The 23,747-nt window shown below is 37.1% G+C and overlaps 1 protein-coding gene across 2 annotated transcripts in view; it reads left to right on the top strand.

The window, feature by feature from the left end:
* The window catches only part of LOC107731080 (CBP80/20-dependent translation initiation factor-like), a 34,564-nt gene extending 11,748 nt beyond the window's left edge, over nt 1-22,816 (top strand). Inside the window, exons 2-8 of one of the 2 annotated variants that reach the window (XM_016542063.1) lie at nt 7,261-7,480; nt 9,080-9,151; nt 11,465-11,587; nt 11,668-11,738; nt 13,151-13,255; nt 14,442-14,517; nt 22,557-22,810. In XM_016542063.1, the coding sequence (XP_016397549.1) occupies nt 7,301-7,480; nt 9,080-9,151; nt 11,465-11,587; nt 11,668-11,738; nt 13,151-13,255; nt 14,442-14,517; nt 22,557-22,634 (705 nt within the window). In that variant the 5' untranslated portion in view covers nt 7,261-7,300 and the 3' untranslated portion in view covers nt 22,635-22,810. Of the gene's footprint in view, nt 1-7,260; nt 7,481-9,079; nt 9,152-11,464; nt 11,588-11,667; nt 11,739-13,150; nt 13,256-14,441; nt 14,518-22,556 lie in introns of both variants that reach the window. The other variant, XM_016542064.1, reaches the window with a different exon arrangement.
* Nucleotides 22,817-23,747: the final 931 nt, after the last annotated feature.

The following is a 23,747-nucleotide window of genomic DNA, read 5'->3' on the forward strand; positions in this document are numbered from 1 at the left end:
TGGCTAAACGTCTGATGCATATGGCACACAAAAGCGGAAACACTTCAGGAGTTTCGAAGTCGTCATCGGATTGGTTGAATTATATAGGATTTCCGGGAGACGTGTGTGTCGCGTTCTTTAACGTTCCGCCTGGAAACAAAGATGCCGTGACACCAAACTCCCTCACGAAAGAAGAAAGCCGTCATGTTTACAACTGTGACACTACGAGTATTTATCATGATCAACTAAGCGCTGGATTTTCAAAAGTATGTGAAATATTTAAAGTTCGCGGCATAGAATCTTTAAAATACGTCCGAGAGTTTTACACACACATACATAACAGTTATTGTGGTGACATTTCCACGGCCCGAAACGTGACGCTGAACGAAACGAACTGTGATTGGTTGTTTGACATGTCGGTCAAATGGCCTCATGGGCGGGCCTTGGCCAATGAAAGCTGCCATGGATTCCAGACCTTCAGCCGTCAGTCTGAAGGTCTGGCTACGCGAGACTAATTTGTTCCAGAATTGTACTGGTTTGTTTCTCCGAGTGCTCTCGAATGGTGAATGGTGTGTAAACAGCGGCTGTAGCTGAAGTGAAGCGGTGCAGTGTGTGCCGGCGGCTCCATTAGCAGAGCGTGTGTCGTAGCGCCCGAGGCTGCTGTGACTGTCCTGTCAGAGACGTGTGCTCATTTAGACTTGACGTGATGAAATTCTGTGTGAAACGAGAAATATTCATTGTGACGAGCACCATTATGTGACCAGCTAATGGAAAAGCCCTAATGAGAGCTCAATTAATCTTATTTCTGGCTAAACAGATTTTTCCCCAAATGTGGGTATTTTTAGGATATTTTTCTGCCAGTATATTCAAGACTGCTTAGTGCTTAAAGACTTTGTCAACAGCTATTTAGAGAATTATTTTGTTATTTCCAACATAATGTCTGAAACATTTTCTGATTTCCAACCTAATGATATTTTCAGCTCATTCCTACACATGCATTTGTATAAATGAACCGAAACGACATTTATCCTGTAGTAATGCTCTTATAATGCACATCATACAGGAGGGTTTAAAGGGGTCATATGATGCGATTTCAAGTTTTCCTTTCTCTTTGGAGTGTTACAAGCTCTTGGTGCATAAAGAAGATCTGTAAAGTTGCAAAGACTAAAGTCTCAAATCCAAAGAGATATTCTTTATAAAAGTTAAGAGTCAACCACACCTACCTAAAACGGCTCGTTCTAACACGCCCCCACATGTCTACGTCAAGCTGTGGGAAGATTTGCATAACGCTGCCCAAATGTTCACGCAAAGAAAGAAGGCGTAACTTTTATTCTCACTGTAGTATTGTGGTTGCCGCCGCCATGCCGTGGAGACACTGTGTTTCGTTGCGAAAGCGAAACTACTTTGTTTGGCCTTCCAAAAGAGGACACGACTAGAAATCAGTTGTTAAGTTGTATTTACAATACTGTCAAAACCAAATATTCAGATGTGTGCAGCACATTTTATGGAGGACTGTTTACTGATCCAGGGAGAGCGCAACGCAACGCAATGCAATGCAACGCGTAAAAAAACAGTGTAAGTCATTATAATCCGTAATTATGTCCCCACTGGATGCAACAAATGCCTCGTTTATAATGGGTTTTCATGTTTTTGAATCATCGCTCCGGCCGGACAAGGCATCATCACAGTATGGTGAGGGGCGTAACATTTCTGTCACACGCTTGAGATATTCGGCCAATCACAACGCACTGGATAGCTGGCCAATCAGAGCACACCTCGCTTTTCAGACCGATGAGCTTTGTAAAAATCGACGCGTTCCAGAAAGGCGGGGCATAGAGGAGAAACAATAATGTACAGTATGTGGAAAATAATGTGTTGTTTTAACCTTAAACCGCATAAACACATTTCATTACACCAAATACACAAAATAATGTTCTTTTTATCAGCATCATATGACCCCTTTAAAAGCTGAAATGAGAAGCTTGAATTTTTAAAGCATTATAGGCTGTTTATTTTTTTAGCTGTAAGATGACATAATTTTGACATAATTCCAGTGGTTGTACTTTGCACCATGTGAACATTGATTTATGGATGGCAGCTTTATGTCCTTTGTTTAGTATCTGTTATTTTAGTGTTATTGTTAAAAACTATTTAGTTTATTGTAGTCTAGTTTATTTTAGTTTATCTTTTAGTTTATCCTTAGTTTATTCTAGTTTATCTTTGATCTGTAATTATTTAGTTTAATAAAAAAACATTTAGTTTATCTACATAGTTTTTATTATTTTCTATTATAGTTTTTGTTAACATTTTAAATTCAAGAGATAGAGAAGTAAATATGAAAATAAGAAATGTTGCCATGGCAACTAGATGAAATAAAATAAACTTTCTTTTTATATTTCATTTTATTTCAGTTAATGTATACTATTTATTTCAAGTCACTATTTTTGTAATTGTTTTAGTTCTAGTTAACTATATTAACCCAGGATGGTAGTAAAAACAGGCACCAGCAGTTAATTTTTTATTTTAATTTTATTGTAACCTGGTCATGTTGTGACTTTGATTACAGGGTTTGTAAGTGATTCTGTCGTATGAGCTCCATGCTGACGTGTGTAATAAGATCAGAAATGGACTTCAGTGGCCTCTGTGAACTTTGAGGTCAATCTATAAGCTGGTATATTTATTTGTTACAACTTTACTGTCTTTCTCTTCTGGGAAAATAAACCAAAAATATTGATAACTCATCCTGCACTGTACAGAATTTTGTCCAATCAAATTCTCTCTAGAATGAGAATGTCCCGCCCCCAAAACCACAGAATAACAAATCAAGGTTCAGGGCTGGAATACAAATAAAAATGATTGGCTATTTATGAAAGAGGGGTGAGCTAATTTGATGCTTCTTAACTTCCTGTTTCAATGGGAAATATGTCAACACAGGAAATAAATCCGTGCTTATCAAGGGAATTAGTGAGATCTGCATGAAAACACATGATGAAATCATTTTCAATATTGTTTAAACTTACAAATGTAATGTCGTTTAACAGTATAATAAAGCATTGCACTTTCTATGAGTGTTTAGCGTTGAGTGTCAGAGTGAAGGATGCAGAGGTTAAATGGTGTGTGTGTGTGTGATGAGGGTCATTGACAGATGATCATGCTGGAGTCAGTAGAGGACAGAGATCTCCAATCCTGACTCAGCTCATTAAAGTGGTCCGTCTGAATCTACTGACACAATGAAAGTTCTCACGCTTCTAATCCTGATCATCTGATGTGGTGAATCTCACTCTTTCTGTGTTTCCTCCTCAGCTGTTCAGCTCGAGAGTGTGTTCGCTCTGTGTGTGTGTGTGTGTGTGTGTGTGTGTGTGTGTATCGAGTCAGACTGAACAGCTGATATCACAACACACACACACACACACACACACACACACATGTTTTGTTTACATTCTCTGAAGCGTCTGATCTGGAATATTTCACTAAAACTTAACTAACATGTTGAAGTGAAAGCAAAAGTATAATGGAAGCATGAGAATTTGAATATTTAACATGAATATTTTATATATATAAGTCAAACAAACTTGAGAAAGGACAAAAAGGAAAGAGGGACAGAGAAATAGATGTCTTTTTTTTTTTTTTTTGCTTATTTTATTTCTTGTTTTTTACAATATATATACACACTACCAAAAGATTTGGGTTAAGATTTTTTGTAATGTTTTTTAAGAAGTCTCTTCTGAATACCAGGTCTGCAATTATTTGATCAAAAATACAGTAAAAACTGTGAAAAATTATTACAATTTAAAATTTATTTCTATTGTAATTTAAAATCTAATTTATTGCTGTGATCAAATCTGAATTTTCAGCATCATTACTCCAGCCTTCAGTGTCACATGATCTTCAGAAATCATTGTAATATGCTGATTTGCTGCTCAAGAATTATTTCTGATTATTATCAGTGTTGAAAGCAGTTGTGCTGGGATGTGTAATTTTATAATGTATACATCAAAATGAGCCTTATTTATATATATATATATATATATATATATACAAGATAGACCTTTCAGAGATGGTTCATTATTTGGATGTGACATAAAAATGGCCTGTGATTGGATTATGTAGGTCAGTTGGCCTCTTTGTCTCTGTTGTCAGTTTTTAACCAGAATAAGCTGTGCTGTGGAGCAGACATTGATAATATACATTGGACAGATGATAGAACAGCTGCAGATGTGGATCTTCAGAACATTCATTGTCTTCCAGCAATTCGACTTCCTGCCATATGCTTGTGCTTCCTGTTTCTATTTCCACTGGTCTGGTTTTGTCAGTCCCACCCATGTCTTTCTTTTACAATAGCTGTCTTTCACAAGTTCCGTTTCTGTGTCAGATCTCTGGATACTTTAATGCTCTCTGCTTGGGAACATGATGAATATGTACACAAAGGATCCATGCACAGATCTTGGGTGGTGTGAAAAACAGTTGCTAAACCGAGTAAATGATCTTAAAAATGAGCAGATGTGTTTTTATAAGTGTAAGCGGGAGCGCAGGGCCCTTGTGTGTGTTATTGTGGATGTGTACTGGCAAGATGGTGCTGCTCCAGTTGTAAATCCTCTTTGCTTGGCCAAGATTCAAGTATTGACTTAACACCAGATTAAACTCTCCCTTTCTCTCTCTCTCTCTCTCTCTCTCTCTGTCACCTGGTGTGAGTGGGGCATGTCGTCCCACCCAGAGCAGTCATTATGTAATACAAAACCAAATGGAGGAGTAAATATAAAAGCAAGTGTGTGAAGCTCTTGAGTAATGGTACTTTGATGCTGTAATGCTGGAAAAGAGGAACAAGATGGCGCCGCAAATGGCAGCCAGGACGCTGAGCTCCGCAATTCTTCTATTGTTTTGTTTGTTTGTTCTGTGTTTTGTCATTCTTCTTCTATAAGTTTTACCAGAGACGAACTCCTTAACATAAGTATTATTTGGGGGAATTTATATTTTAAATGGGTGGTTCATTGCGATTTCACTTTTTTAACGTTAGTTAGTGTGTAATGTTGCTGTTCGAACATAAACAAACGAAGTTGAAAGTTCAATGCAAACGGAGATATCGTCTTTTAAAATTCTGGCAGTTTACAAAAACGGCTGGTAGGGACTTCAATAAGTTACTTCCCGGGTTCGTGACATCACAAACCCAGATAAACCCCGCCCTCGGGAAAAAGCCGCAAAGGGGGCGAGGCCATGCTGCGCTGCTTTAGAGAAGAGGAAGAGAAAACTAGAGAACTGTTCCAATTATACACTTATTTTCACATAGCTATGAGAAGCGTTAAACATGGACATGTGTGAAGTTGCCGTACTGTATTAAAGCTTTTATCAGGATAAAACCGTATGTTAAAAGCTAACATAAGCAGTAGCAAATAACAAATAACAGCGTATCTAAAAGCATGAGACAACAACAAAAAAAAAACATAGGCCTACCATTAAAAGCCGTGCTTTATCCTCTGCTTCTTAATCGGGCTCAAACTGATAAGCGATATTAACGACGCCGTTGTTTACAATACAACCGGAGCACATGCCGCTGAGGTGAGGGGCCGGACGTTTAGACGCACACTAGAGGCGGTTTAGCCAATCACAACACACTGGGCTAGCTAACCAATCAGAGCCCATCGCCTATTTCCGAGGGAGGGGCTTCATAAAAGAAGGAAATGATCAGTGCGTTTCTCAGAGAAGGGACAGAGCGGTGTGGAATAAAGGTAAATTATGTGAAAAATAATGCGTTTTTTAAAAACGAAGCATTAACACATGTTAGACTGCACCCCATAAACACAATCAATCCTAGAAAAAAAACAGTGAACCACCCCTTTAACTGAGTACTACTAGAACTGAATATTTACATAATTACTTTTTGAATGAAAAATGAATTGATTAGTTAAGTTCTAAAGCTATGAAAGAAAATTTACCGTTTAATTTTAATTACACTGTTGCTGAATTGCTGAAGTTTTTATTTTGACTAGATACTTTTGTCTTTTAAGTAAAAAGAATTTACCAAATTAATAAATTAGTAATGCAAACATACATATAGGGGTGTGCGATATATATCGTCTGCGATAATATCGTAATTGTTGTTTTAACGATGTGCGATTTGACATTATCGAGTATTTTGCAAAAAAACTTTCAAAACAGCCCTACAGAGTGCACGCATACATTACATGAAGTCTAGACTAGTGCGCGTGCGCATTTAGAGTGCATTCTTTCACTAGATGATTCAGTCTATTACAGTTCATTTAGAATTATCACAAATTCAAGACATGGGGGCAGAAAATGTATACTATGATGCATTTTTGCTATTCGCAATTCAGAAGCGAGATCGCGACCACGCGGAGGAGCTTCAGCACGCGCTACATGAAAGCCCTGTTTAATTATGATAGAAGAAAGAACTAAACATTCAAACATCTGCTTACACTTTAGGCCTGTGGCTGTTTTATTAAGCTATATGCATTACGAATTATCACATAATTCAAGATAAGGGGGTTGGAAAATTTATATATTTATATCAATTCATATAGTTAATATCACACGAAGAGTGAGAAGCTACACAAGCACAAGTGGAATGTACAAAACATAGAGTCATGAAATAATAATTTAAGTAAATATAATGGGCGATATATTGCGTCACCAAAAATTATTGAGGTCATGTACATATATCAAGTCGAGTCGATATATTGATTATTGCGACAGGCCATATATATATATATATATACATATACACTACAAATATAGAAATACATAATACTAATAGTACTATATAATAGTATAATAGCATAATTCTAAGAGTAAAGGAAGTAAGAAAAGAAACAGATTGGAGGTGAAAGATGAGAGGAGAGACAGATGGACTGGTGAAGCAGAAGCAGACAGGACTTTATGAATTTGATTGTGTTTGTGGCTCTCTGTGTCTGTGCTGCCGCCGCTGGTGAAGCAGGTGAACTGTGTCATGTCGCAGTTTGAATGAGTCAGTCGGGGGTCGATGTGACTGATCTGCACTGACTGCAGCGTGAGAGAGCTCACTGTCCTGCCTGTCATCAAGCAGTATGTTTATCTGCTGATCAGGAACACTAAAGTTTGTCGTGTTTTGATAAAAAGTTTTGTTTGCTTAACATAACTGATGTAAAATTTGAATATCATATTAAATCATTGTCATAAAAATCATTGGAGTAATTATAAAAATATATTATAACATTTATATTCTCCATTTGAAAAGTCATTTCACATTATTTTTCACATTACTAACAACTTCCTTTGCTCCGCCCACAGCTCCCCTCTCTCCCTCCCTCCCCCCACTGGGCTGGTTGCCATGGAGAGCTCATCAGTAGCATCAGCGTCGTCAGAGGCAGGAAGCACGCGCTCACAGGAGATAGAGGAGCTGGAGCGCTTCATCGACAGCTACGTGCTGGAGTACCAGGTGCAGGGACTTCTGAGCGACAAAAACGAAACCGACCAGGATGTGGACAAGACACCGTCCCACATCTCACAGGTAAAACATGCCCCATCCCACACTGCACAGGTAAAACTAGAGATGCGCGATCGACCGGCCAGGGACCGGAATTAGCCGATTTTCCTCATGATCAGCTGTTCAGTCTGCCGATTCCGAGCCGGTCTGTTTTGACGTCACACTTACGGCGACTGATAATGTATTGATGTCGTGTCACATGAGTCTCACTCAGCCTGATTGAGTGTGGGTGAGAGACTCGTGCAAAAATCAAAATGAGCGCAACAGCACACACAGAAAGTTATAGATGCATACTGCTGTAGTAAAAAAAAGAAATGTATAATATATCATTTAGGTATGCAACATTACATGATTGCAATGTGGTTTTATACAATAGTAGTACAATAAACAAGAAGTTAAAATTAAGTGACTTACATTTTAGACACAATATTGACTGTTTTTACGCAATTTCGCTGATGAAAATAGTTCCAATCAAAGCCACAGTAGAACTGTTTTGTGTCTCCGAGCAAACTGAACGAATCCACGTTTTTGAACGAATCAAGTAAGTCAATGATTCAGTAACCCATTCGTAAAGACGGTAGTCACTTGTCTCTGAATGAATCAGCCGTGGAAAGATGGAGTTTGTTCATACTGATTTCATTTGAATGGTAACAGCTCTACAGTTTCTTATTATTCTAACTGAATTAATTTAAAGGGGTCATATGATGCGATTTCAAGTTTTCCTTTCTCTTTGGAGTGTTACAAGCTGTTCGTGAGTAGATAAGATCCCTAAAGTTGCAAAGACTAAAGTCTCAAACCCAAAGAGATATTCTTTATAACAGTTAAGACTCGTCCACGCCTTCCTAAAACGGCTCGTTCTAACACGCCCCACATGTCTACGTCACGATGTGGAAAGATTTGCATAACGCCAAAATCAACACGTTTCAGAAAGGCGGGGCATAGAGGGGAAACAATAATGTACAGTATGTGGAAAATGTGTTTTTTGAACCTTAAACCGCATAAACATTTCATTACACCAAATACACAAAACAATGTTCTTTTTAGCAGCATCATATAACCCCTTTAAACAATGTAAGAATTTGATGTGAAAGATGACACATTTAATAAGGTTAGTGAAAAAATGACAATTTAAGAAGTTTTGTTAAATAGTACAGCAACTTTTTTTCAGTTAATTGTTATTTCTACCTCTTTTCTAGTCACGGAGCACTTTATTTTGAGAGTTGTTTAAGTGAGAGAACATCTGTTACTTTGTCCAGATTGGGGGAATTGTAATGTTGAATAATTTTTATTATGTAAATGATTTTTGCATTAAAAAAATATAGATTTTTGTTTGTATATGCAGTCAATTATAGTTTTTAGAAAGAAAATCGGAATCGGCAAAAATCGGCATCGGCAGGGCACACTTACAAAAAATCAGAAATCGGAATCGGTGCATCTCTAGGTAAAACGCACCCAGTCCTACACCTCACACCCTGTCCCACACTTACAGGTAAAACACACCCCGTCCCGTGCACCTCAAAAGCTGTGTTGAAGATGATGTACTGTAATTCTGTTTTACTAAGTAATAATCAAAACAAACAAATAAATCAAATTTGACACTAATGGTGTCTCCCTGTCTCTCAGTGGACAGAAGACTGCAGTGATAAGATTGACGGGAGCTGGTCGTCCTCACGGGGCAAGGGCTCGTCCAAACCAGTGAGTTTTTCATGTGTGTGTATGTGCGTCTGATCCATAACTCTTCAAAAGTCATTGGTCTTATTATAACTGATGAAGCTGTGAAAGCATCTGTTGCAGTCGCCTCCGGTGCAGAAACAGTGTTAGTGTTGAAGATGTCTAGAAATTGACTGGAGGTGTTCAGACACAGATGTGTTTGTCATCAGAAAACTTCACAGACAAGTGTATTAATGGATGGACACAGAAAACAACAGAAACGTCAAACTAGTGCTAGGTCCCAGTTCACATAATGTCTGTCCTGAATAGTGCAAGGTTAGGGTTAGAGCGTCCCAAATCATAGCTGAAAATAGTGCATCACAGGTGCCTAGATGGCATGCTGTTTGTCAAAGTGTAGCTAGATGCTAATGTTAATATGAAAACGCAAACAGTAAGTGCACTGTATGCAAGTATTTCTAGATTGCGTGCATCATCATTTAGAAACTGCAATTCGTAACAATGCAAGAGTGCCATAAGAGGCGCTATATAGTTAAAAATAAGAGATTGTCATTTCCTGACAAACTTAGCATTTTCTCATAAAAGCTTTTGCATTCTTTGTGTTCAAATGTTTGCGAGCGAGTTTCTCGAGAAAGTGCAAAAATTTGCGAATGAATGCAAAAGCAAATATATTACAATTTTCCTTCCCATGTAATTTTTTTTTCTCTGTGGGGTCTCTGTTTTATAGCTTTTGTGAGTCTGTTTCTGGTCAGTTTTCTCTTTCATCTCAAGTACTTTCGATAGTTTGACAAGTGTTTTGTTGCGCAAGAGATGATCTGCTGCAGTTCTTTCGTTCTTTATACAATATATGGAAGCTTGTTTCTGCCACAAGCTAATATATATCAATTAATATCTTTGTTCTTATCTTAGTTCATATCACGCGATTCTGAGTTTATATTTCATATGCGTGATTATCCAGACTGATGCATCACTGTGTTTTGAATGTTCCCTTATTAGTGACACTGGAGCAGACTAAAGCTGTCAGCCATATGCTTAATTTGTGTCTTTATTAAATATTAAAGACGGCACATATGAGAAGGTTAGATGCACTGTGTGCTGCGTGAATGTTGTGAGTAAGTGTTGTTTTCCAGTGTGTGAGAGAGCATTGTGAATGACACAGGTCTGAGGTCACGTGATGCGATGAGGTCACTGAACGCGTGCGTGTGTGATTATGTCACTGCTTTGCTGCTGCACAAGCTCAGTAGCGTCTGATGAACCGTTGCCTGTTTTGACTGAACTGAAAACTCATTTGACATACTCATCATGCATGACATGTTGCATATATTGTTCTATCATTACATTTACATGTAGGGCTGCACAATTAATCGAATTTCTAATCGCGATTACAATTATGGATGCCACAATTACGTAATCGTTCAAAGCGGCAATTAATCGTTCAAAGTCCACTTATGTTATTCTGCGTGCTTAAGATGCGTTTTTTTCTTTCAACATGTTATCTTAAGGGTTTTTCCCATTATTTTAATTTTAGTATGACATTATAATACCATTCATATTTATAATTTAAAGAAGCAACCAATCCGATGTCTTAGTTGACATTCGAGGCTTAATACTATAGTAAAGCACTAACGTTTTTTTCAGTTAGAGAGTTTTCAGCTTGTTTATTTTCAAATAAAAATACGGCACGCAGTTGCATCAAACAATCGTATAAACGTCATTCAATATAAATTGTGATAATTGTAATTAATAATCGCAATTACAATTTCAAAGGAATAATCGACAATTATGATTTTTGTCATAATCGTGCAGCCCTATTTACATGTTTAGCTCTGTCAGAATTTGAGTGTGTGCGTGGGTGTGTGTGTGTGTGTGTGTGTTTGTGGTACATTTGATCTACAGGCTTGACACCATATTTTTGCAATTTCTTTTGTTATTTCCTAATAGTTTTTTCTTCATTGTCAGTTTGTCCTTTTCAGTTTAGTTTTCATTTGTTTTTTAACTGGATATTTTTTGTAGTGTTTTCTAGATTCCATTTAGTTTTAGTTTAGTTTCAACATTTTTGAGTTTCCAAAGTTGTAAGAAACTCATTAATTTGTGCTTATTTTATGTTATTTTATTTATTTTGGAGTCATGAAAAATGTTTAGTTTTTCTAATAGTGTTAGTTTTTTTTATTTCAGTTAATGAATTGAATTAATTAACACTGACATAAACACACACACATCAGCTTGAAAAGATTCCTGATCACTTTTTAAAGGTATCCTGTAGATGTTGAATGATTGAGTAAATGTATCCATGTTAACATCCAGCGTCAGATGAATCTGAATGAATCTGGTCTCTCTCAGGATGATTGGGAGCACAGCAGTAATGGCAGCACCGGTTCTAGACCCAGTTCTGGTTCTCGACCCGGTTCTGGTTCTAGATCGGGCAGCAGAGGACGAAACAACCAGTTCAGAGCCCCAGCGAAGGTGACGTTATGTGTATATATTGATGTCATCAGGAATTTTTTTTTCAATGTTTTTAAACTTTCACAATGTGTGTGTTTTAGAATGGAAACAGAGACTGTTCTTTCGACGTTCTGGGAACGGACATTTGGGCTGCAAACCTGGACTGTCATGGGTGAGATTCACACACTTTTAATAAATCGAGCCATTAAATAATGACATATAATAGTAGGGCTGCACGATTAATTGACATAAAACCAAACTCGTGATATGGCTTAAAGGGTTAGTTCACCCAAAAATGTAAATTAGCCCACAAATTACTCACCCTCAAGTCATCCTAGGTGTATATGATTTTCTTCTTTCAGACGAATCCAGTCGGAGTTATATTAAAAATTGTCTTTGATCTTTCAAGCTGATTTAATTAAACAAAGTCTATAGAAACACACAGAGTTCATTTACTTCTTTGTTCAGTGAATCAAGTAAAACAGTCTTCGATTAGTCGATCCAGACTGCTGAAATGTGTCCATATTTTCAGCGGTCAGTAAATATTTTCATCTGCTCTGGTTCTGCTTGTGCTTTGCAGTGCTGCTGACTCGCAGTCTAATTTAAACCTCGTCACGGGCTAAATTTAATTAATGAGGCCGTCACCTTCAGTCCTCTCACTCTCTCACACACACACACACACTAGAGGCTAGTTCTTCTTATATTAGATTTGAGCTGCGTGTAAACATCTGTGTTAACATCAAATCAAAACTGACCATGAGGTACTGTTCAAAAGTTTGAGATTTTGTTTTTGAAATTAGTCTCTTCTGCTCACCATGGCTGCATTTGTTTGAAGAAAAAAGAATACAGTAAAAGCAGTAATATTGTGAAATGTCATTGCAATTCAAAATAGCTGTTTTCTATGTGAATGCATTGTAAAATGTAATTTATTGCTGTGATCAAAGCTGAATTTTCAGCATCATTACTCCAGTCTTCAGTGTCACATGATCCTTCAGAAATCATTCTAATATGCTGATTTGCTGCTCAAGAAACATTATGATCATCAACAATGTTTAAAGCTTCATATTTTTGTGGAAACTGTTTTACATTTTATTTTTCAGGATACTTTGATGAATAGAAAGTTCAAAAGAACAGCAATTTAATGCATCCTTGACAAATAAAAGTATTCATTTCTTTAGAAAAAATACATACTGAGCCCAAACTTTTGAACATCAGTGTTTTTCTAGATTGTTCAGTTTAGTTTGCAGGTTGCAAACGCTTTAATTCAGAGTTACGCCACTATAATCCGTTCAGAGCTCTATATCGCCTTTCAAAACAAGCTCTGAGGTTGTCTTGATTTATTCAGCGTATTTTAGGAAGAAAAAGTGCCTGAGCTAATTAGCGTCTTTACAGAGTCTTGAGTGTGTCCAGAGTTTCAGCTGATTAGCAGAGTTTTACAGCCCGGATCAGGTAGAATGAGCTTGTCACAATGCATGTATAAAAAAAAAAAAATTGGGGGGAGTAAAATGTGACTTTAGGACCTTAGTTATTTCTAGAATAGAATTTCTATAGTTTTTGTATTAATGTTGTGTTTTGTGTTCACAGAGGCGCTACGTGGGACATGCAGCCGGAGAAACTGGATTTCTCACAGTTTCACAGGAGGCCGTACAGAGGGACACCAAAACACCTCCCGCACATCGACCGAGAGGGGTGAGACAGACGATAGCTTCAATAACACTGACCTCAGAGAACCGGTCTGAATCACTTCACAGTAATGCACTGAATGCATTTACACAAGTATATTTATTTGTATGTAAATCTGCATGTCGGGAGTTTTCAGTGTTCAGGATTGTTGTGAGCTGTAATGGGGTGTGGCTGTGTGTTTATGTGGCACTCGGCTCCTTACTGCCCTCTATTGGATGAATGAGAAATGCATGAGAGAATCCTACTGTATCATATTTGCTAAATATTTCTAAGGCGTCTAATTAAATGATCAACATGATCAAACCTTTGATGCAAAATCTGTTGCACTCAATCTACTCCATGCCTTCTGTCAACTGATTGATAGTTTAGACCTTTAGCAAGTGAAAGGCCTTTTAGTATAATTGTACAAATGTCCACCTTCAGCTCATGCTTCACGTGTCATGTTTTGCTGTGAACATATATATTGTTAGCAATATTTCAAGTTACACTTACTGGACACTTATCATTTTGTAGACAAATTGTTCAGATGCAAGTCTAAAATACGATCATCAGTCTTTTGAGGAATGTTTATTTGTTCAGCTCAGTCATCTTTGTATTGTATTGCATTATATGTTTTGATAATCAATCAAAACAAGCATTTAAATATTATCTTACTGAGACATATTATTGGCAGATATAGAGTGACGACTGACTATTTCTATCATTTTATGTAAGTATTCGCTATACAGTTATAAGGATCTCATTGATTTGCAATACAAGCATCAGAATTTCTTCACTTTTTGTCCATATAAATATCATCATCTGCACAAAATTGAATATTTTCGCTCCGTTTGGGCTTCTGAAATAAACTGAGCTGGTTTTTCCTCCATGTTCTCACTACATCATACTATATGAGCCATAAAAGCCTGATGGATCAAATATGACACCCAACAAAAAACACGTACAAAATATAAAATATATATTTTTCCCGAAAGGTTAAAAAAATTATATTTGATCATTATTATTTCATATGTCAGGCTTTACAGAGTTACCTTTTATGGCCTGGTTTATTTATTTAGTTAGTATGGAAACTTAAAAGCCCATCATTATACATAACAGCTTATTTGTTGTTGCTTATATGTTAAAAATTTTACCTAAGCCTGCAGAGTATTGTCTGGCTGAACATTGTCATGTATTGTCTGTCTGTTCACAGGATGGTAAAGGGCAAATTTGACGATGATGATGGTATTGACCTGGACAACATGGAGAAATTCCTGCCCAGCCTGCCGGTAAGAAACTATCTCAAGCTTTTACTCATCCTTCAGCCTTCTGGAGTCTGTCTGCAATCAGGAAAAAAAGATGTGAAGCAGAGATGTGTTCTGCTGTGTACCATCGGTGTGTATAGAAGAGCTCTCTCTGCTGGAGAGATGCTGGAACATGTTTTATTTGAACTGATCCAACACTGACATCTAGTGGTGAAGTCATGATATGACAGTGTCTATTACTGGATTTGGCTCATGTAGGACGCTCGTTTCTGCTGAGGAATGTGCTATTTACACTGAGAATGGTATGAATTACACCAGCCTTCTGAGTTGGTGTTAGTTTGTCTGTCTAATTCAAGCTAAGTCGAGTTTGTCTACGTGTCCTCTTGTTCTGAGACACACAATTAAGTGTTTTAATGCAGTTCTTCCCAAACAGTATGTGAGATTATGAAGTTGCTACAGCAGATTATATATGTGCATTGATTATTAATTTTAAGGCGAATTTTAGTAATGAGTTTAGCTAGATACTAACATGCAAAATAGCCATTACATTAGTCTGAAAATTAATGTTCATGTATTTGTGAACTGCTGTAGCAACTTCAGCTTCGCATTCACCTCCATTTACCTACAGAAGGAGTCAAGAGAGAATGATGATAAAAGGATATTTCAAAACAAAAGAAATTATGATGTGGTGGCACTGTTGACCAGGGTTATTAAAGTTAACTAAAAACAAGTGCTGTCAAACGATTAATCGCATCCAAAATAAACGTTTTTGTTTACATAATATATGTGTGTGTACTGTGTATATTTATTATGTCTATATAAATACACACACATGCATGTATATATTTAAGAAAAATATGCTATGTTTATATATTAAATATATTTATCTGTAATATAAATAATATAAATATATACATGTAAATATTTCCAAAATATATACTGTGTACACAGTACACACACATATATTGTGTAAACAAAAACGTTTATTTTGGATGCGATTAATCGTTTGACAGCAGTACTAAAAACCATTAAATATTAAACAAAAACGTATTTCAGCTAGCTGCCAAGGCAACATTTCTCATTTTCATTTAGTTACTAACTTGATGTACCAAAATAACTCAAACAAAAACTGAAACGGAAAGTAAATGAAAAACTATGTGGACATATATTTAAGAAAAAAAACAAGCAACAAAATTACAAAACTTTAAATTAAATTAAGCTGAAAATAGAAAAAAAAACTATTAATAAAAACTACAATGATGCTAAAATAACAAAGCTGTTAGCTGTTACTCATCTCCTGCTTTTCCATTAGTGGAGTGGCGCCATCTAGTGGTTTCATAATGTCATCACCAATAAACTGTAATGTAGCATAGATTTCTTTTTCTTTCTATCTTTTTTTTTCTTTGTGCTGTGTCTGGCCGCCGGTGAGTTTTTCGATCCACCCAGCAGGATGTTGTTAACGTGGCAGCGGCTACTAAAAACCATTAAATATTAAACAAAAACGTATTTCAGCTAGCTGCCAAGGCAACATTTCTCATTTTCATTTAGTTACTAACTTGATGTACCAAAATAACTCAAACAAAAACTGAAACGGAAAGTAAATGAAAAACTATGTGGACATATATTTAAGAAAAAAAACAAGCAACAAAATTACAAAACTTTAAATTAAATTAAGCTGAAAATAGAAAAAAAAACTATTAATAAAAACTACAATGATGCTAAAATAACAAAGCTGTTAGTAGTATATCAGTATGTACTTTCTCATCTCCTGCTTTTCCATTAGTGGGGTGGCGCCATCTCGTGGTTTCATAATGTCATCACCAATAAACTGTAATGTAGCATAGATTTCTTTTTCTTTCTATCTTTTTTTTTCTTTGTGCTGTGTCTGGCCGCCGGTGAGTTTTTCGATCCACCCAGCAGGATGTTGTTAACGTGGCAGCGGCGGGTCAGAAGGTCATCTGCGGGCAGCGTCTGGACGCGGTGTTGGCAGACAGGGTGGAGTGTGTGTGTGATGCCAGCCATTGTTCTTACTCAAGTGATCTGTTGTCTTTCCCCTTGTTCTCTGTGATTTTATGTGCGTCTATTTATTTAAACACTTTAAAGGTGAACGTGCAGATTGTTGGATGTTAAAATTAACACTTTTTACCGTTTTTGGGTTCAGAACATGGAAGAAAATTATAGTTGAGTACACGTCTATAGAGGTACATGGAAAACCATAGCAAATATAATTTTTGTGTTTCTATTTTCTCTAAAAGCAAAAGAAAAAATCCACAATGCAAAAAAAGAGGAAAAATTATATAAAGGGGCGGGAGAGAGAAAGATGTTAAAGTATAGTGTTAGAAAATTCTCTTTTGCTCACCAAGGATGCATTTATTTAATCACAAATACAGTAAATATATGCCCAATATTTTGTGGAATCTGTGATGCATTTCATTTTTCAGGATTCCTTGATGAATCAAAAGTTCAAAAGAACAGTTTTTCTTTCAAATATAATTATTTTGCAACATAAATGTCTTTAATCACATGATCTTCAGAAATCATTCTAATATGCTGATTTGCTGCTCAAGAAACATTTTTGATTATTATCAGTGTTGAAAACACTTGTGCTGCCCAATATTTTGTGGAATCTGTGATGCATTTCATTTTTCAGGATTCCTTGATGAATCAAAAGTTCAAAAGAACAGTTTTTCTTTCAAATATAATTATTTTGCAACATAAATGTCTTTAATGTCACTTTTGATCAATTTAATGCAATAAAAATATTAATTTATTTTAAAAAATATTGCATGTACATTACATGTAAAAAAAACAAAAAAAAACAAAACTAGATTTATGATGATATTTATTGTGGTGAATTATACTCATACTGGAAAGGGTCCAGACAACAGTGTGAGGTCAGCCAATCACAACGGAGCTCATTTGCATACTAGACTGACAGGTGTTTATAATGAGTTTGAGTTGAAGAATCTTCTCCCGTCAGAGTTGTGTGAAATAATTGTTGGCATGAATAATTTATTTTAGTTACAAACACACACACACACACACACACACACACACATGCAGTCTACATCTCTAATCCAAGACTTCACTGACCACTTAAGTGTGTGTGTGTGTGTGTGTGTGTCAGGCGAGTGATTTTTGTAGCTGTAGAGTTTGTCACCTGATACACAATATCCTGCCAGATTCACATGCCCTGTGGCACAGACACACACACACACACACACACACACACAATCTGGGTGTTTGGCTGGTGTGTTTATATTGTGTGTTGTTGTTCTGTTTGTTGTGGATGTGTGTATGTGTGTGTGTCTCATTGTGAGCGGATGTTTCTGCGCACTGTAAACTTTTATTGTCTTTAATACAGAGCAGAAGGAAGTGATACACCGTGTGTGTGTGTGTGTGTGTGTGTGTGTGTTTTATCACGTTCACTCTTCCCAATATTCCCACAAAATAGACTTAATTTCCAATAAGGTCAGAGTCAGTCTGTCTGTTTCCGTCTTGGAGGTGTGTGTGTGTGCGCGTGTGTCTTACTTAACTGTACTTTGACCCTGAAGTTAAATTGGTAACACTTTACAGTAAGATCTCCTTTGTTAGCATTAGTTAATGCATTAGTTTACATGACCTAACAATGAGCAATATATATATATATATATATATATTTATATATATATTAACAGCATTTATTAATCTTTGTTAATGTTATCTTTGTAATCTTTGTCAACATATTAACTGATGATGATGCACTTTTTGGTTTTAAAAAATCATTAACAAATGTTGAAATTAACAATAAGATTGCAAAATACTGTAGAAGTATAGTTCATTGCTAGTTCACGTTAGCTAATAATGCTAATGTTGACGACTTAGAATGTTACTGGTAAATCTGACTAAACCTTGCTTTTGAGGATAAGATGCACAAAGATTCATAAGTAATTTTTTTTTAGTATTTGTTATAGTCTATAGTCATTATCATTTATGTAAACATAGCGGAAATCAATAGCATTAACTCATTTAAATAGATTAAATGTATGAGTGTGTATGTAAGTATGTATATGTACTTTTTGATTTTGTTAGTTGTTAGTAAATGTTGAGATTAACATTAAGATTCATAAATGCTGTAGAATTATTGTTCATGTTTTTGTAGGCCGTTAACTAAACTAAACCTACTAAACTTTGTGGTAATGCTTTACTTAAAGCCTTTATATATATATAATGCATTATAAAAGTAGTTTTAATGCATTAATTGTGCCTTGTAATGCACATTTTAATGCATTGTATGATGAAGTATAATGCATTAAAACACATGACAGACAAACCTTTATATGTAATGCATTTTATCTTTGCATTTTAACTAACAATTATTTATGAAAAGATATCATGCTTCACAACTTTCATTATGAATAACTTTATAATGCATTATACATTAAGGTTTTATGTAAAGTGTTGTTTTGATAACTGAGACTAAAATTATTAATAAAACAGTAAATATTATTCTCTTTTATAATTTGTGTAATAGTCATTATAATTTATATAAAAATAGCAAAAATCAATAGCATGACCTGATTTAAATAGATCAAAAGTGTGTGTGTGTGTCTTTATTTTGGGTGGAAACACTGATTTCATGTTTTTTGCATCATATGTTTTGACTCCTATGCATCTCTATAGTGTGTGTGTGTGAATGATCAGTGGTCTGTCTGCGACGGGTCAGATATTGTAGACATGTCTAGTTACTGCAGAACAAAAGGCCTCCAGCAGGCCAGACACTGAGCGCTCGCTCCCCTGAGCTACGTGTGGCCCGACAAGAGCAGAGAGCGAGCGAGAGAGACCCCGGCAGATCTGACACAGAACAATGAGGAGGTCAGACACCCCTCCCTTTCCTGTGATTGTCAACCACACACACAGCTCCTACCTGCTCGCTCGCTCTCTCTGTCGTAACGCTGGAATGAGGAGGTCAGTGAGGGAATCTTGGATGCGGATTCGTCTGTTGGGAGTTGAGGAATTTGTGGGAGGATGCTTGTTGGCCGATTCAAGTGACTGTATCATGACGTGTCGTGTTACAAAACCCACCGCTTTAGAGATAAAATACAACTATTTTAAAGTACATGTGTGCATGTGAGAGAGATATACAGTGTCTTATCAGTGCATCACTAGTACTGCTACTCATAGTGTTTAGAGTTTGTGCTTCAATCATTTGTCTTGTTGTTTATTTACTAAGCAACTGCATAGCAACTCCCTGGTGACAAACTGGAACAGCCTAGCAACTGCATAGCAACCACCTGGTGACTTCATAGCAACTGCCTGGTTACAAACTATAACAGCCTAGTAACCACATAGCAACTCTCTGGTGACCAACCAGAATAGCCTCATAACCACATAGCAACTCCCTGGTGACCAATCAAAACAGCCTAGCAACCGCATAGCAGCTCCCTGGTGACCAACTAGAACAGCTTAGCAACTGCCTAGTGACCTACCAGAATAGCCTAGCAACTGCCTGGTGACAAACCATATCAGTGACCACATAGCAACTCCCTGGTGACCAACCAAAACAGTCTAGTAACCGCATAGCAACTCCCTGGTGACAAACCAAAACAGCCTAGTAACCGCATAGCAACTCCCTGGTGATCAACCAAAACAGTCTAGTAACCGCATAGCAACTCCCTGGTGACAAACCAAAACAGCCTAGTAACCGCATAGCAACTCCCTGGTGATCAACCAAAACAGTCTAGTAACCGCATAGCAACTCCCTGGTGACAAACCAAAACAGCCTAGTAACTGCATAGCAACTCTCTGGTGACCAACCAGAACAGCTTAGTAACCGCATAGCAACTCCCTGGTGACCAACCGGAACAGCCTAGTAACCACATAGCAACTCCCCAGTGAACAACCGGAACAGCCTAGTAACCACATAGCAACTCCCCGGTGACCAACCGGAACAGCCTAGTAACGACATAGCAACTCCCCGGTGACCAACCGGAACAGCCTAGTAACCATATAGCAACTCCCTGGTGACCAACCGGAACAGCCTAGTAACCACATAGCAACTCCCCGGTGACCAACCGGAACAGCCTAGTAACCATATAGCAACTCCCTGGTGACCAACTGGAACAGCCTAGCAACTGCATGATGACTTCATAGCAACTCCCTGGTGGCAAATCAGAACAGCCTAGTAAACTCATACCAACTGCCTAGTGACAAACCAGAACAGCCTAGTAACCGCATAGCAACTGCCTAGTGACAAATCAGAACAGCATAGCAACTGCATAGAAATGCCTTAGCAACCACTCTCAGCACGGTAGCAAAAGAATAGAAATGTGTTAGAAATCTGTGTAGAATTCCGATGATTCGGAATCTGAAAATGCAGTGATGTAGTTTTGTTTGCTAGTTGAGGAGTGTGTTTGAGTGTGAGATCATGTGCCGACTCTTTACCTAATTGGGCCTGAGAGAGCCATGATGTCTATCCCATCATAAACACTCAGAGACTCGAACCCGCGTCACCTGGCAACCAGACCAACACACTCGCTGCAGACTCGTCCTAAAGAACGTAAAGCGCAGGCTGCTGTAAACAACACATAGGTCACTGCTGAACTCACTTCATACACACTCCGAGAGATTGTGTGCTACACTCTTCATCTGGGGAGCTAAAGAATCCACACTGAAATTAAACAAGAATTGACTTGGATTCTGCAGCAGCCAGAATGTGTTTTTATGGCTATTTTTTTTAAGCCTTTGTTTTAGTGGTCAATAATTTTTCTCCAGGTGTCCAGAATCTGGAAATATCAGGGAATGTTAAAACTCTGATTCCCAGGCCTGTGAAAGTCATGGAAATTAAAGGGGTCATATGATGCGATTTCAAGTTTTCCTTTGTCTTTGGAGTGTTACAAGCTGTTCATGCATTTATAAGATCCGAAAGTTGCAAAGACTAAAGTCTCAAACCCAAAGAGATATTCTTTATAAAAGTTAAGACTCGTCCACGCCCTCCTAAAACGGCATGTTCTAACACGCCCCCACATGTCTACGTCACTGTGTGGGAAGTTTTGCATAACACCGCCCAAATGTTCACGCAAAGAAAGAAGGGGTAACTTTTATTCTCGCTGTAGTATTGTTGCCGCCGCCGCAATGTTGTAGAGATGCTGTGTGTTTCCAAATATGGTAAGGGGCGTAACATTTCCGTCACACGCTTGAGGTATTCGGCCAATCACAACCACTGGATAGCTGGCCAATCAGAGCACACCTCGCTTTTCAGAACTTTGTAAAGAACTTTTCAGAACTTTGTTTTTTTTTTAGCTTTGTAAACATCGACACGTTTCAGAAAGGCGGGGCAGAGAGGAGCAAAAATAATGTACAGTATGTGGAAATAATGTAGAATAATTTTTTTAACCTTAAAAAACAGAACTACCACATTTTGCTATGAGTTTAAACACATTGCATTACACCAAATACACAAAATAATGCTTTTTTAGCATTGTCATATGACACCTTTAAACATTTCCATAGTAAATATAGATTTTTCCTAGTCATGCTCATTGCAATTCAATTCAAGTTTATTTGTATAGCGCTTTTCACGATACAAATTGTTCAAAACTATTGCATTGACTGGAAATTGCAGTTTGTGGGTGTAACAACTATAAAATGATTCTTACAAATGCTTATCCAGTAACTGTGTTATTTTAGTATTTATATACCTGTGCTATTATAGTATTTATTATTCATTTTAAATTTGAAATGTTGTCTTTGCAACTAACTGAAATATACTAAGTTTTTTATCTAATACTTATATTTTATATGAATTCAGCTATATTTCGATTAACGAAAATTATATCTTATAGTTTGTTAACCAGTGATCATGAACAGCTGAAAAAAAGTCATGGAAATGTATTGGTCTAAAGGTGTGGGAACCCTGATTCTCAGTCCCTCTTTCTCTTAGGAAATCCTTTTTGTGTGTGTGTGTGTGTGTGTGCGCGCGCAGTTGCTTCGATTGGAGGGTGTCCAGTCTCTCTCTCTTTGCGCATGCCAAGTGTTGGGCTCTTTGACTGATGGTTCATTGTCTTCCTCATTCCACCCGCTAGCGGCGCAGGAATTCCTGTGTCACTTTCCCTCTTGGAATTCCGCCTCATCATCCGGAATGTCGTGACACAGACTCATGAACAGGAAAAGGGTCACGTTAATACCAGAGGTGACGGCTTCAGTCATCCGGCAATAGTCAGGCTAACAAAGAGCTTTCTCTGTCCGGTGGACGCTAAGTTTAGAATCACAGATCTCACACGGGACGCTCCGGCTTTCTTCAAACAGCCTGCAAATTTCAGATTTTTTATTTATTTATTTTTTTTGGTGAATCCGCATCGCATGTTGTCTTAACAGCAAAATAAAAGCATGAAATTTGAAGTTTCTGTTTTACCAAATCAAAATTGTTCATCCTACCTTCAGAAATCATCTGGATACTTTAGCTAGATACAGAATTTATGGACTTCGTTAAATATGTAAAACACTTTTCAAGGAATTATTGGAAAGCAGCTTTTGAATTATTTGCAGATTTTTCCAGCTTATTTCCATGATAAATATATTTTGTATATAAATACACACACACATACACAAACAATTATGCTAAAAAAAATAAATAAATAAAATAAAAATATATATAATATATTTTTGAACATAATTGTAAGACACTCCATCAGCTTATATATGCAGTATATATATATATATATATATATATATATATGAAAACCACTTTCTTAGAAATGATTTGAAATCAGCCGTTTGAATTCTTTCCAGATGTCTGGGTTTTAAAGCTGATGGAGACCTGTAGAGTCTCTCTGGCTAATCTTTCTGAAATTAGTTCTGCTCGGACTGTTTAAATCAGAGGATGTAATATTCTCTCTGTCACGGTTCGTCAGTGTCCTGTGACAGGAAACGTCCTCGCTCACTTTAGGTTAATGTCCGCTTTCATAATCCACGGCGTTTGAAATCCCATAACCCTCTAATATAATCTTGTGCAGGGAAAGTTGATGTTGTTTCTGTGGGGGAAGGTTTTGTGTCGTTTTATTGGCACGAGTGAATGTTGAGCTCAGGTTCTGTGGGTATAGATCTCGTTAGCGGTGATGGTCGTGATGATTTCAGGACCGATGTCAAGCGTAATCCTACCCTCCTTGACAAATCTAAACTCTCTTGGACCCTTAAACGACTTCCCCTGGATAGAAGAGAGAGTCTTTCTGTGTATCAGCTTTGGTGGCTAATTAGAAATAATAAATATTGCTTGT

This window comes from Sinocyclocheilus rhinocerous, unplaced genomic scaffold (genome assembly GCF_001515625.1).
Source record: "Sinocyclocheilus rhinocerous isolate Xijiao unplaced genomic scaffold, SAMN03320098_v1.1 scaffold519, whole genome shotgun sequence".
Lineage (NCBI taxonomy): Eukaryota > Metazoa > Chordata > Actinopteri > Cypriniformes > Cyprinidae > Sinocyclocheilus > Sinocyclocheilus rhinocerous.